General features: G+C 45.7%; 1 protein-coding gene across 7 annotated transcripts in view; it reads right to left on the bottom strand.

The window, feature by feature from the left end:
* The window catches only part of MTSS1 (MTSS I-BAR domain containing 1), a 160,264-nt gene that overhangs the window by 28,472 nt on the left and 115,849 nt on the right, over positions 1-15,943 (bottom strand). For all 7 annotated transcript variants that reach the window (XM_061123232.1, XM_061123230.1, XM_061123231.1 and 4 more), the window contains exons 4-6: positions 8,117-8,201; positions 5,477-5,568; positions 3,944-4,018 (exon numbers count right to left, since the gene is read on the bottom strand). In XM_061123232.1, coding sequence (XP_060979215.1) covers positions 3,944-4,018; positions 5,477-5,568; positions 8,117-8,201 — 252 coding nt within the window. The remainder of the gene's footprint in view (positions 1-3,943; positions 4,019-5,476; positions 5,569-8,116; positions 8,202-15,943) is intronic.

Here is a 15,943-nt window from a genome sequence, read left to right as displayed (position 1 = left end):
AAAAGGAAAATAATAAAGTCAAACTGGTATTCGGGCAGCAGTCTTACCTGTGTTAAAACAGTCCATGGTTTGCCACAGAATTTTATATCAGGGCGATTAAACCCACAGCCACTGAGAGCTGCAACCCAGGTCCCCCACCCCACCTTGCTAAGAGTCTTTACTTCCCATCTAAACAGACATCTTCCTAGTTTGTAATCGTCAGTCCTAGAGAAGGCAACAAGGTTTTTTTCCTTAAAAAGAGAGAGGAAGAATATATTCCTGTAAGAAGTCAATTAAGATGCTTTCACAAGAAAAGCTTTCAGGTGTAATTTACTGTAACTTGGAAAGTCACTAAGGAAGCCAGCATCCAAAGTTCAAGCTGGGGTGAAAACAAAAAAAAAAATTAAAGAACTTAAAACTTTCACATAACAGTGAATAATATGCTGATATGGGACTCTGGGAGTCTGTTTATTAGGTTTATAAAATCAGCTCTGCAGTCTCTGGTGAAAGATGACACATTCAACTATTTCAATGGTCAGGCTCAAGGGTTAACATATTAAAATGTTCCAGCAGTTTCCTCCCTCAATGTCTCTGATAAAAGTAGTTATAGATGGAAATGGAAGGCTTTACCATAATTATTCAAGTAAAATTAATAACAATATGAGAATTAATTAAATGAGAAATAAGGCTGCTGACTGCATGATGAGGTGGCAGAAGTGGGCAAATAGCACAGAATGTTTCTCATTTCTGATCCGCTCTTACTTCCCCCAGTTGGGTTACAGCCAACTCTAGGACTTCAAAAGTCATGAGCTGATGTCAAGCAGCAGGGCCTGATGAGGGTTCAAGAGACACCACTCAGAGCCTGGGCTTCTGGGTCAGTCCCACACCACTTTTCCACCCTCCTGCTACCTCTGTCCTGTCGCCCTGACCTGTCAGCAAGACTGACCCTGCCCCATGCATGGACCCCTGGCCCTCGCCTGGAACTTCTTGGAGGGCAGGGACCCTCTCTCCCTCCAGCCCCCAACTCCCACCTAGGTTTATGCCCCATAGGTATTTAAGAAGCCTGCCTTCCACAAAAATAGGTATATTCACCCATGGCTGGAGCAAATGTCAAGTTGTTTTAAAACGATTTTAAGATAAAGTCTTATCAAACCCCAAAAAACATTAAACACTTTTTGACAGTGATATTTAAATACCTTTAGGCTATAAACTACCATTATCTACAGGATAGTAAAAAAGTGTCAAATACAGAATGTGGCAAAAGGTGATTTATCTGCAGAGTGAAATTTAAGGTAAAATTAGTAGCAAGCGAAAATCACATCCCATATGTGTCTATGTCAAAAGGAATGCCAAATCCACAGTTAAATGCATAAAGGCATTTAAATGTTGAAAAGAAGAGTCAGAAGAATTTTTAGATCAAAGATCACAGTTTTGAAAAAAGGAATGACATGAAGCTGCTCAACAACTGCCTGAAAACACATTTAAAAGGAAGTGATTATTGGGCTGTATAAACCAAATTTAGTTCTATCAGGACAAAAAAAAAATGTATTCAAACCATCCTAACACATGGTGCAAATCTCAGAAGGATCTACCGATACTTTATAAGCCAAGAGTCTAGGAAGCTACCACTTGAAGGAGATGAAAGCGATAGAGAGGCATCTTAGTAAAAAGGGAAATGTCAGCTAACCAGACCCCCAAAAATAACTGAGAGCCTCAAATAACCAGATTTCCTCCAGCCCTTAAATCGCAGTCCTTCTAGTCCATTCTCAGGCCATATACCTTCCAGAAGAGCGCTTCATAATAAGAGTTCACTCAGAAGGATGACTGGTACCTCCTAGGAAGCTCCAGTCACCCCAGAAATACACCAATGTGAGTTTTTTAAAGGCACTGACATAATTTAGAAGAAAAAAAAATTTTATAAAGGAAATAAATAAAAATAATTTTCCAGTTGTTCTCTGGATCAACTAGAAAATCATCTGGAAAACTCTAAGCTACTGATCTGATTTGGCTTGTAGACATAAGAACACCATCATGGCTCTGTTGTCTGGAAAGAACACAGTGCCCAAGACCATCAGCTATAGGACTGGGGTTGACAAGATGGATCAGAAACCCCTGATCACAGCCTCCACTGTCTCAGCCTTCAGGTTCAAGTGCCTCAATAATCAACTAAAAGCTGATTATCCCCAAGTCCCAGGACCAGCAGCATCTTCTCACGTAATACAGTCCGGCACCCTATGTTTCCTGACTTTTTCCATCCGGCGCCTTGATGGGAAGCTTGTTACCCTCTCCAGACAGCCCAAGTGGTGCTGGGCAAGTCTAATTGCCAGAAACTTCCTTTTATGTTGCATTGCAATCCACCTATCAGGCATTCCCTCCAGGTCCAAATTCCGCTAACTGGACAATGCCAGTGACTTTGAGTGACAGAAAAAAACCGTTTCAGTCTCCAGGCAGAATTCAGATAAAAGGATTATCACTGCAGCCAAGAACTTAAGGCCTCTGAAAAGAAAATTCTGGAAGAGAGAAAGTAAAACAGCTACTTTTTCCTTACCTCAACCTTTCCACCAAACTCCCAAATCTTTTTCAAGTCCATAGACTTGGACCCTCTCTGCAAACCCATTCATCTCTCTCATCTCAAAGCTGGCATGGTGTCAATTAGGTAGAGTTCAGCTCCAAATTTTTACCAACCTGTTCTTCCAAGAAACCTCAGATACAATGGAATAGGGTGGCAGTTTTATTTACATTTGCCTCTAGAGTCACTAAAATGTTACTGGCCACAAAACCTATTCCACCTGTGGAATACTAGCTCCCAGGTGCCTAAGTTAGAATGTAAATTGCAGAAGCACCAAGAACAGGAAAACACATCCAAAAAGGAACAATTGGGGCCAATACCAATTGAAAAACTGATCATGAGTGAAAATCCTGCTGCCTTTATACTGAGATGGTCTCCTGGTTATTATAAGAACCAGGGCACGGGGGTGGGGGTGGGGAGAGACGACATTTAGCTTGAAAAGTCTGTCCTATCCTCACTCCTCTTCTACCAAAGTGTCCAATCTCTCCCAATGTTTCTTTTAATTCCAAGTGAGAACCACTTGCTTAAGAAAGGGGAACTCTGGTTTTGGAGATGTCTACCTAAAAAAGTTGTTTCAAACAAACGCTAAAAACTACCCACCCACAGAGCATCCTGATGGAGAGAGGGAACCATTTTATCAGCAAACTCAAAATTGTGTATTGAGAAGAAGAGTCTAGAGGGAATGTTACATTCTCAAGTTCAAGAAAAGAGTCCCTATATCTTGTTAGGTCTTAATAAAATGCTTGCAAAGTGGATGTAGCTAGATTTTTTTCTCTTCAAACTCCCAGTTCAAGCTGGAAGAACAAAGCTGGGTAGTGGATCTGATAATTAACTGGTCTGTAACTGATGATCGGCTAGGGGGATGATCGGCTAGCAGTCTCACTTTCCTTACCTGGCTCCCACCCTCAAGAACACTCATGAAAAATCTCCCTATGCAGGCATGATTCCCAGGCTCTCACTGCAGGCTTTTCTAACATACTCACAAGACTTAATAAAGGGTTTTGGAGATTATAGGCTATGAAGGATGGAGGAGAAAATTACATAATTTCTGCAATAATTACTATAGAACATTTGCATAGAGGCTTTTATGTACTATCCCAAGGCTTCCAAGAAATTTATAGGTCTCATCACAACACACAATAGACATGGAAACTGTCAAATTTTGGAGATCAGGTTGGGGGAGGGAACAAGTCAAGTACCACTTTGTATCTCAAATTAACAGATATTCTGCACTTGGGGACTTTGGTCCTGATAGATTCTATTAGTTCCTATCTGTTCACAGGACCATTATATGTAAGGAAGTCTGATTGAAGACTTTCTGCTTCAAAGAAAAATCAAGCAGGTGTTCATTTTTCCCAAAGCAACATATATTAATGGCAGAATTTGTAGAGTTACCTTTTTTGGCTTTCTTCTGCAGTTTCAGTGTATCTGAGGACTTCTTTTTTATCTCTTGGCGAGCTTTTTTATATTCTAAGAGAGAGAAGAATATTGAACAATCTTACCACTTAGCTCAACAGAAAACATTTTAGTAACAGCCATTACTTTTATTGCTGAAAGCATAAACTCTGACATGCAATAAATAGCTTTATTGGAATACAAAATGGTAAAAAATCTTCTGATGCCATTTTACAGCAAAGGGGTTATGAACATGAAAACTGACAAAATGCACCGGGGTCTTTTTCTTCAGTATTCATTCATACCAGCTCTGAGAAAAGATGGCATTTGGGAAGACTTCAATAAAAATGTTAAAATTCACAATTTCTCAGCGTAAGTATCAGGAAATACTTCCAGTATTATCTACTTTCCCAAGGCCCAAATCTACAGGGCTTCACTCCAAGAAGAATCCACATGGATAGATGCTGGCCAGATGCTACAATTCAAAAACGAGCATCTCAGACTACAGGAGAAACTAGACCACATGGGAGAGAAGTGGGAAAGGCCTGGCTGCCTTACGTTTACATTAATACTGAGGCTGGACCCTGTGGACCCAGAGGAGGGGCAGCCCACACGACCCACATCCCCACCAAACACTTTTCTTTTCCCCCACCGCTCACGCCCACCCCGAACTTTCCCATTTCTGTTGCTGGCATCTTCGTCACCCAGGCACGAATATCTGAAATGACAGTTGGCTCTGATACTTCTCTCCTTTGCTACCCTCATAGTCAATATAATCACCAGTTTGACCAGTTCCCACAAAGCCACTCCAATCCTTTCCCTCCCTCCCACCCTGAACCTATCAGAGCTCTTTTTTATATGCTCTTGGCATCTATCAGAGCTCTCTTTTATATGCTCTTGGCATCACTGTTAGTCAACCTTTTCCAGTTTCATCCCTCAGACCCGTCCACACGTTTTCCCTCCACCATAATCACTGCAGGTTGTACGATGCTGGGAGCAAGGTCTCCTGACCCTTCCATGCCACCAGCACCCCTACCCTTTGGTTCCAGGAAGACTGACAGGGGTGATGACTGTCTGGACCACTCAGTCCCCAGAGCTGGCACATGAGGTTCTGAGACCCACCGGTTGAAGGTATATACAAAGAGAACGGCCAGTTCTGGGCAGGAGACTGAAGGCTCCTTAAAAGTTTGGTTTTCAAAAATCATTAAAAAGTTTGGTTTTCAAAATGTGCTGAAACACCTGAAGTGTGAGTCTCTAGCATTTAAGCCTGAGGTTACAATCACTTTGAATTCAGCTGATCACAACTGACGCCACAGGATGATGACGGCATCCCCTGAGTGAGGCTGCATGCCCCAAACCTAGCACCGAGCCCTGTGGTGGGATCACTTCCCATCTCTCACCCTCCAACACTGAGATGCCCACAGGAGCAGCGGGGGAGGAGAGGGTCCTCCAGGTGACATCAGTGACCCCCGCAGAGGCACAAGCAGCAGCCAGTGACCTGCCATCTGAGACTGACATGTGTTAGCCCTGTACCTTTCGCGTGGTCTTTATCCAGCTGGTTGGCCACTTTCTTCCATTCTTCCATCTGCTCTTGAAGTGGGTTTATCAGACAATCGATTAAAGCACTTGCACAAAAAGACAAAGAGAAGGAGAAATTACACAGATATAATCTGTTGTCAAGGTTTACACTCGGTTGTCAAAACACACCCGAATCACAATTACCTGAAGCAGGACAAGGCAGCACCCTAAGCCCAAGTTCACCTCCAAGCCTCCCAATTTCACAATGACTGTGTCCTCAGGATGCTTTTCAATGACTGTTAAGAAGCTGTACATGTGACCGATTGGTGTGACCCCTTCTCATCGCCTTTTTTTAAAAATTCCAACACTTATATTCACAATCAAGGTTGCAGACCAAAGGGGTCATGCCCCTTGCTGCACAAGGGAACCAGCTGGAAAACTTTAAAAAAGAAGACACCTGGGCCTCACCTAATACTTGACAGAAACTTGGGGTGGGGCCCCAGAATTACTTTAAAAAAAAAGACCCACGTGATTCTGATGTGCATTCAGGATAATGAGTTGTGACTGCAGACTGCGGACAGCCTAGAGAGGATCAGAGGGACGAGGGTCTCCAGGTCTCCTTCTTATTTTGTGCAGATTTCCAAACAGATTGCGGTTAGACAAGTGGAAAGACAGCACCCCATGGAGAGAAATCATGAGTCATGGGACACAGGGTTTTCTGTACAATGGAAGGAAAATCAACCCAAGCCTACATAACAGCAATGTTGTCGAAAATTAGAAAATGCCCATAAATTGTTTGAATGATGGTGGTGAGAACTACGACAAACGCAGTTCTCAGACTGCTTTTCGATCCTGGGCCTGCTGAAAATCTCCAAGTTCTTGGTACGACCTCCCCACATTCTTACCAGGGTCTCCCGGCAGCTCCCACCCTCGCGCGTCCTCCTCCAGCCTCACTCCCTCCAGGTCTCCGTTCAGCTTTGTCCTTCTGAACAGAGATGCTCCCTGCCCAGCCTGTATCCAGCAACCACGACCCACCGCACCCCACGTGTTTCTCCCCCTATCATTCATTACCGCCTGACAGTCTGGCAGGTGTCTATAGCGTCTGCGGCATAAGCCCTGTAAGTGCAGAATGTGGTCCTAGTCAGGGCTATGCCCCGTACACCTAAGATGGTGCCCGGCACATAGTAGGTGCTCAATACACGGTGGCTGATGGAGCTGGCGTCTCTTCATCACTACGATGGAATGAGGGTCACAAGACTGGCCCGAGGGTAAACAAGATGATGGGTGCGGAAGGAGGTGCCATCATGGGGCGTGCTCCCCAGGAGCGAGGAGGAGAGGAGGAAGTTCAGTTTCGTCACCAGCTCCAGTGAGTGCTTTCTGCTGTGTGGACACAGTGTACATCTGCACAAGAGCCCTTCAGGGATTCCTACACTCATCTGCCAGGGGCTGAGACCCCAGCCCCATACTGCAGCACACTTGTGGCCAGCCCGAGATTCAAACCCAGGCCCGAGTGACTTCAAGACTAGGCGCTTGCTGCTACATTTGGCAACCTGAGATGGCCCTGCAAGAGGGTCAGAGGGCTTCCGCCTTGGCAGCCTCTCACGCAACGTGCAATTCACAAAGCAGACTCAGCAAGACTGACGATTACGCTAATCTGTTTGGAAGGACGTCCTACTCTCACTGGAACACTGGCGACTCCAAATCCCCATGCCAGCCACTGTCATTTCTACCCACTGTGGACGCACGTGAAACAATGAGGCTGGCAGTGTAGAAGGTTCTGCGAGCCACCACTGCCCTCCTAGGTGGGTCTGGAGGATGCACTCAGGGCCCGGGTAACAGGATGGCATGTACACCCCACTGTCCATTACAGCAGCTTCTCCTCCTCGGAGGGTCCTGTAGGGGTGGGGCCCGGAGGTCTCAGTGGGATGCCCGGCTCCCCACACTGATGGAGTGAGCAGAGACACATAGAGAAGACCCCAAGGTGGGGGGTATGGGCTCTGCGAGGCGGGGACCCAGGCCATCCGGTTCTCCACCGTATTCCCAGGGCCCAGACCAGTGCCTGGCACATAGCAGTGTTAGTCGCCCAGTCGTGTCTGACTCTGTGTGACCCCGTGGACTGTAGCCCGCCAGGCTCCTCTGTCCATGGGATTCTCCAGGCAGGAGAAAGAAATGACACAAAGCAGATGCTTAGGGACTTTCCTGGTGGTCCAGTGGTTAAGAATCTGTCTGCCAATACAGGGAACACAGGTTCAATTCCTGGTCTGGGAAGATCCCACATGCTACAGGGCAACTAAGCCTGTGCCCCACAAGTACTAAAGCCTGCGTGCCTAGAGCATGTGCTCTGCAAGAAGAGAACCACCACAACGAGGGACTCACGCTCGACAACTGAAGAGTAGCCCCTGCTGCCGCAACTTGAGAAAGACCACACGCAGCGACAAAGACCCAGAGAAGCCAAAAATAAACAAATTAAAAGAAAAAAAAAAAAACTTGTTCAGTGAGTGAGCAGCGTGACAGGCTGTGATGAGAGACAAGCCGCGGGGATTTCACGTCACCGGGAAACCCGTGCTGTTCAAGGCGAGTGATGCTCCTCGTCAGCGCTTTCTTAACCTGAAATCATCAGGGGCGTCTGAGATCTGGGAGAAACATGGTCCTCACCTGGAGAACTGCCTCAGCTTGGCTTCTATGCTCCGATGCCTCATGCACATCCTGGTCAGGGCAGATCCGATCTCCCTGGTACCACCTGGAAAAACAACAGAGGCAAACGTGAGGGACAGGAGACAAGTCGAAATCACTGAGATCCTTAAAAGAATGAAAAAATTGAAAAACTAGCCAGATTTCACTGCGCTATAACCCAAGCCACTGTCTTTCAGACTTCTCACCAGGCTTGTGCACACAGACATAAATGTGTGTGCTTAGTCATTCAGTCATGTCTGGCTCTTTGCTACCCTATGGGGCTGTAGCCTGTCAGGCTCCCCTGTCCATGGGATTTTCCAGGCAAGAATACTGGAGTGAGCAGCCATTCCCTTCTCCAGGGGACCTTCCTGACCCAGGGATCGAACCCAGGTCTCCTGCATCACAGGCAGATTCTTTGTTGTCTGAACCACCAAGATATATATATATGGCTACACATCTTGAAATAATCACCAAAATAAAAGCTATCTTTACTATAAGTAATAATACTCTCTAATATTTTCTATTGTTTTTTATTATACTGACTGTGACACAGAAGAAGTTGATTTTACAACTCACTGGGTCAAAAATACTTCTCAAGGAAGATTATTAAAATAGTATCTGATATTTAGGGAAAAGCTGTAGTTTTGTTTCGTTTTCCACTTTTGGCAAAATCATCCTTCTAGCACTATTCAGAACAGCCAGTGAAGCTACTGCATAAAGTCACATATTCTAGAATTCAAGCAGTGTAGAGAAGAGCAGGGCTAAAGCAAAATGAAACAATAGGGGATTTTTTTTTTTTTTGATGGGTCTGGGTAACACCAGTGTGAAAAGTCCTCAAACTCAGCCAATGTCAAAGTACATTGAAATATGGCTTGGTTTTTCCCAAAATTCTTGTCATACTTTTCCCTTCAGGCACACCCTTTTCTAAGATTATTTTTGAAGTTCCCTTCCTTCCTCCTCTTAGAAACAACATTTATATCAGCATTTACTTGGGCGTGGAGGAGGGGGAGGCAAACAGTAACTACAGATGGTAATTCTGCACCAAGCACTGGAAAGCACAATTATAAATGTTATGAAAACACTGGGGCTCATGAAATCAGAAAGAAAACTGTCCCCAAAAGCACTATCTTTTTAAAAAGAATAGACACGATCTTCAAGGGAAAGCCACAGGAATTTCCTGCAGGTTTAACCAAGTCAACTTAATAGGGAAAAAAATTCCCTCCTTCATTAGTACTCGTGACATTATTTATTATGGGCTGTATTTTCCGCTCTGCCTTCTCTCCTAGAAATGCCAGTGTGCTGCTTCACGTCCACCTATTTTCCATTTTATTCTGCAAAACTATCAGGTTTCCAGAACCAAAAAATAGTAGTAATGGTGATAAACATCTGATATTTCTATATTTTATTTTAGCCTGAAAAGAAGCCTCTTCAGCCATTCTTCTAAAACAGGGTTTCTCAGTCTTAACACTATTGATACATAGGCGCAGGTCCATTCTTTGTTAAAGGGTGGTTCACAGCATTCCTGGCCTCAACCAGCCAAAGCCTGTAGCGCCCCCGCCCCCAGTTTGTGACATCCAAAAATGACTCCAGACAGTACCGGGGGCTCCCTCGGAGCAAATTCTCCCCTAGCTGGTTAAGTACTTCTGGAAAGGAACCTGAGTGAGAATTAAAGGTCATCTGAGGCTGACTTTCTAAATGGCCAGAAGGGTAAAATACTGCCCTATAGTTCCTGGCATCTCAATTAGAGCCAGTGGCAACCGGACCATCTACGGCCGCTCGCACTGCTCCACCAGGGAGAACCAGTAGAGGGCGCCGTTATCACACGCGCCACTTGTCGTCTGGGCTCCCTTCAGGTTCTTAGGAGCAAGGACTAGGAACAGTTGATCCCCAGAAGAAATCTCTCCTATTTTTCCAGGACCTTCAGTTGATTAAAAGTTAATGACCTGGCGACGCAAGGAAACTGGCGCACTCACTCACAGCTGGTAAGAGTGTCAACTAGTACTTTTCTGGAGGAAAATCTGGTGGCGTTTATCAAGACACGTCTTACAAAAACAAGCTCCCATTTTGACCCAGCAATTCTACTCAGAAAAATTTTATCGGAGGACACGAGTGAAAGCAAATCCTCACCTATGAGGATAGTCATTGAAATGTTGTTTACCATAGTAAAAACAAGAAACAACATCTTGTTCTAGGGAGCGAGCTGAATAAAACCCTAGGATGCAGTCACATGATGGAAAAAGCACGCAGTGAGCCGAAGTGCTGGAGAGATGCTTCGGGTCCCAGGAAGGAGGTCGTTTGTTAGAGCTGAGGAAGTGCTGGGCCCCAAGGTGACTGCTTTGCACATGTGAACTCACTAAGTCAGCTCACCTGGTATGCTGCTGTTCCTATCACCCCCACCTCGCAGACAAGGAAAGCACCTTTGGTAATCTGAGCAAGGTCACGCTGCTAGTAAGGGGGATTCCAACCCAGGCCAAACCTCCAGAGTCCGTGCATTTATCCATTCAGCACTTGGCACTTATTACAGACAACGGGAGATGGGAAGCAGAGCTAAGAGCCCAGAACACCCTGGAAGCTAACTTATCTACACTCTTAGGGGTATCAGGGCTTCACGGTCCAGCTCGCTTATTTCGGTTCCCGAGCCTAGAACTGTCCACAATTGATACCACGGGGACTAAGCTCTGGTTCTCGCTAAGCTGCTTCACACGTGACCGAGAGCTGTGTCACTGATTACCCACGCCTCAGTTTCCTCAAAACAGAATGCCGTGGTTGGAAAAGATCACCTCGAAGCCTGGCTCCCGAACTCCATTCCTTTGGTCCTGGATTTCTGTTAGCTTCCCAGATACTTTCACAGATTGCCACTGGACATTTATCATCCCCGGGAAAGCCCAAGGCTTCCCGGAAACAACTGAACTGCGGTGTGCTAACAAGCGGTCCTTCACAGACTGTGTGCACCCCTCCACTCTGCTCCGCAGCAGGGGTCCCCAGTCCTCTTGGGCGCCAGGGACTGGTTTCATGCAAGACAAATTTCCCACAGACCAAGGGCGGGGGGGGGGGGGGGTGGTGGTGGTTTGGGGATCATTCAAGTGCATGACACTTATTGTACACTTTATTCCTAGTATTATTACGTCAGCTCCACCTCAGATCACCAGGCATTAGATCTCAGAGGCTGGGGACCCCCCTGCTCTGTGGCACCCAGGGCTTCCTGTGAGAGGAGGAAATGAAGAACCACAGAGAAAAGTCCCAAAGAGCAGCCTCTCTGTCCAAGGGGCAGGAGGGCAGGAGACAGGCAGCTAACCTCCTCCGTGGACGCCAGGACCCAACCGTCAGAATGCCTGCGGATCTCCGCCACTCCAGGCCCCTAAAAATAGCTCTATCTGTGGATGTGCTTAACAATGTCTTCTGCTCTTCCTGACCCTTGCTAAAACTTAAAAACAAAAAAATCAGCAGGTTTGAAAAGCTTCAGAGGAAACTGGCTCTAGTTACAAAGCCAGACCGTTTTGGAGGGCAAAATGGTAGTATTTTTGGCTAGGTAGAGACAGGATGAGGGAATGGGTTTGCCTTTTGTTGAATGCATAAATATTTGGGTATCTTCTCTGTGCATACAATAGAAGATTCAAAATCAATACAAGATTCTTATTATGTTATCAAAGGTGTATACTGATTCAAGGTCAGCCTGGAGAAACAATGGTGTATTCGCTTTGGCTTTTTCTTTTTAATTGGAGTATAGTTGAGTTACAATGTTGTGTTATTTTCTGGTACACAGCGAAGTGATTCAGCTATGTATATACATGTATTCTTTCTCAGATTTTTTCAATTACAGTTTATTACAAGATAGTGAATGCAGTTCCCTGTGTGACACAGTAGGATTTTGTTTATCCGGTTTTTTTATTGCTTCTGTAATAAATTACCACCCATTTAGTGGCTTAAAGCAGTACCCATTTATTATCTTACAGTTCTCGAAGTCAGAAGTCCAAAATCAATTTCTCCAGGTTAAAATCGAGGTGTTGGGAGAGCTTCATTCCTCTGGAGGCCCTAGGGGAGAGTCCTTTTCCTTGCCTCTTCCAGCTCCCACAGGCTGCCTGCACTCCTTGGCTCATGGCACCTCCCTCCACCTTCAAGTCAGTAGTAGCACCTTCACTCTTCTCTGACCTCCACTTCTGTCCTCACATCTTCTCTGACTCTGATCTTCCTTCTTCCTCCTTAGAGCTTCGTGCTGTACTGGACCCACCTTAATAACCCAAGATAATCTCCCCACCCCAAGATCCTTAGCTGAATGATATGTGGAAAGCCCCTGTTGTGATGTACAGTAACATATTCACAGGTTCTGGGGTTGAAGGCATGGATGTCTTTGGCGGGGGGCATTATTCTGGCTACTAAAGATGAGTAGGAGTTGTTAATTTGGAGAATGTATGGGGCACTGGGGTCCTCTGTCAGATGATTAACTGAGACATGATCTCACTCCATCCGCTCTGGCAGTTCAGGGACGAGACAAGAGACTGAGACGTTGCTGGGGAAGCCTTTGGGGAAAATATCCTTGATCTTAAGATCAACACACACAAGAGACCCCACAGGGTGAGAACAGGAAGCAGGCTGCCCAGCTGCTGTGGTTAACCGTCTTTACAGCAGTGGGGACTCCTGCCTTAGGAGAAGGCACATTCTGCAGATGGAACCGAGAAGGAGCCCCAGTCTCCGGGTGAGCTCACAAAGCTGCCAAATTAACACGCTGGGAGCCTGCTCCCCTGAACCTGGGGCTCCGGTTCTGCAAAGACACACACTTCCTTATTTTTAAAGCCACTTTGATTTGGTTCTGTTTCTTGCCAGTTCAAAGAAGAGGGAAGGGAGCAACAGCCTCGCACGTCCTCCCTGCACCGGGAACCACCCTGTGGCCAAAAGGAACAGCAAGTCCGTCACTCACTGCTGAGGGACGCACGAACACTTGATGGCAACAGTTTTCATTCTTTTTTGTGTGATATGTCTGAGGATGTCCTCCCGTAACAAGCAAAGGTTTTTTATTAAAAAGTAGCACAAAATCAGTAGGTGATTGAAACTAGGTGATCTGCAAAGGAGATAATCAGTGGAAAGAAGCAGCGTAGACACATATATATACACATATACTGTTTCACACTACCACGTGTGAAACAGGTCGCGGGCAGGAAGCTACTACACATAGGGAACTCAGCTCGGAGCTCTGTGACAACCCAGAGGGTGGGCTGGGGGAGTGGGAGGGAGGCCTCAGAGGAAGGGGATACGTGTGTGTGTATATATATGTGGCTGATTCACTTCATCGTACAGCAGAAACTAACATGATATTGCAAAGCCTCCTTTAAAAGCCTCCTATAAAGCCTCTAGGAAAACCTAAAATAACCTGGTTTTAATAAAGTTGAATAAATACATAAATAAAAATAAAATAGAAAGAAGTAAAAAGTCTAGAGCTTAGGTTACCAAAGTATGAACGTGGGGGCACATGAAGACACAAATTCCACATTTATTCAGTATTGCATCTGTTCCCTAGGCTGCTGTAACCAAGTACCCTCCTGGTTGGCTTAAAACAACCAAAACTTACTGTCTCACCATTCTGGTGGTTAGAAGTCTGAAATCAAGGGGGTCAGAAGGGCCCTGCTCCCTCTGAAACTTGCTAAGGAAGGATTGTTCCCTGCCCCCTCTGGTGGCTGCTGGCCCTCCATGGCAGGTAGACACATCACTCCAATCTCTTCCTCCGTCTTCACCTGGCAATTTCCCAGCATGTGTGTCTTCACATGAGACATACATGAAGGCACCCTCTTCTCTGCATGTATCTGTGTCCAAATTTCTCTCTTCTTATAAAGACACCAGTTGCACTGGACTAGGGTCCACCCTAATGGCCTCATCTTAACCTGATGACACCTGCAAAGACCTCATGTCCAACTGAGGTCAGATTCACAGGGACCAGGGGTTAGAATGGCAACCTATCTTTGTGGGATGGGGAATCACAACACATCCTCTAATAAGTATCTACCATGCAACAAGGATTAAAGTGACTTCAAAGATGATAAAGGTGGAGGGCCCAGCCTTGGAAGTGTTCACAGACTGGCTGGGGGGATAGCTATGAAATGGTGCAGGGAACGTGATCTTTGCAGCAATCCTAGGAGGTAGGTACTACTGTCCCCATTTTATAAATGGAAAAACTGAGGCTCTGGAGGGTGACGGGCAGACCCCAAGGAGCCTGCAAGCCCCAGGACACCCATAGCAGCTGCTTCCCACTGTGGCTGGTCTGGAGTCTTAGCACAATCTCCTTGCCGTCTCCTGAATTAGTGAGAGGGTCAGGAAGAAGAGCAGTCAAGCCAAAAGGGTTAATCGCTTGGTTCTGAAGTCAGACAACGCAGATTCAAAGCGCAGCTCCCCCATTCACTGGCTGTGTCTGTGTGCTTAGACTCAACTGTTGATGACTATATTCCCAAGAAATGATTGCCCACTGGTGTTTCCTGTCATCACACTCCAAATGCACCGTCCATGGGTTCCAGTTGGGGATTCTTGAGAAACAGTCTGAGGTATCCTAGACTTTTAAAAATCATTTTTGTCTCTGATCATTTACAACTGCCTCATTCCCACTTAATCTGATGGCAATCTACATATTTTTTTGAAAAGCAACTTGCTTTTGTCTTAGCTTTCTAAACATTCCACTTATTCAGGAACCACCAATCTTGATTTTTCACATTCATCCCAAAGATTTATATACCTTAAATAATGTAACGATGTACAACTGGCATATACAGGTTTTGGACTGCACATCTGACCCTTGGTTAAGCTGACAACTCAGGTAGAAGAAATGTATGTACACAGAGAGAAGTCTACAGTAAGTTGAGCTTACTGCAGGCAGAGATCGGTACATTATTATAGAAAAAATAAAGAGCCCTGGTTACATCAAAGGGGCCACTTAAGCAGGGCTCTGATGTAGCAGTAATCAGTCAAGTCCTACAAGAAGGTGGAGGCCAGAGTAATCACCTCAGCCCTGGCCGAAGTGTCCGCCCACAATGATGTGCTAGTCAGTATGTGACTGTCCCCAGTTCTCCCACATCTAACTAATATCATCCTTCTCCAAGGATCTGGCTAATGGAGTAACAGTACAAAGGAACAAAGCCAGAATTGTCCCATTAGGGTTCAGGGTGTGTCACCCCCAAACATGCCATACTGGCATATTGATTATTTGGAATTAAAGAGCTTGAGAAACGGCCAATGCAAGAGGGACACTCTGACTCTCCTTTCTGTCTCCCCGAACGCAAGAATGACATCTCTCCTGTGAGAGGTGTGCTCCCCGCATCTGGAGACGGAAGGACACCCTTGTTGCCAGAAAGAGCATCCGGGCCAAGCTTGTGTAAACAAACCTTGTTACCTCTTTCATTAATTACCCCAAGCCCAAACTCTGTTTAGATTCTTCCTTAATTGGCCACCCCAAGCCTACATTTCTTTGTCCTGCCTATTTCTTACAGATGTATCATCTGATACATCATTTCATCTAAAAGTCTACAAGTTGCTAAGTTTGGCTATTTCCTTAGTCCCATTTCTATGAGCCCTCCACACACAGGAATTAAAATGCCTCTTTTTCTCCTGCTCATCTGTCTTGTGTCAATTTTATTATTAGTCTGGCCACAAGAACTCAAGAGGGGAAGAGGGAGGAACTGCCAATTCCCTGACAGCTCCTTCTTCCCAAACATCTTCAAAGACAAAAGTTCAAAAGGGAGTGAGTGGACCAGAGACTTCCCTGGTGGTCCAGAGACTAAGAGTCCAGACTTCCACTGCAGGGGGCATGGGATCGATCACCAGTTGGGGAAC

The sequence above is a fragment of the Dama dama genome, chromosome 21, assembly GCF_033118175.1.
Source record: "Dama dama isolate Ldn47 chromosome 21, ASM3311817v1, whole genome shotgun sequence".
Taxonomy (NCBI): Eukaryota; Metazoa; Chordata; class Mammalia; order Artiodactyla; family Cervidae; genus Dama; species Dama dama.
This window is presented reverse-complemented; position numbering and strand designations above follow the sequence as displayed.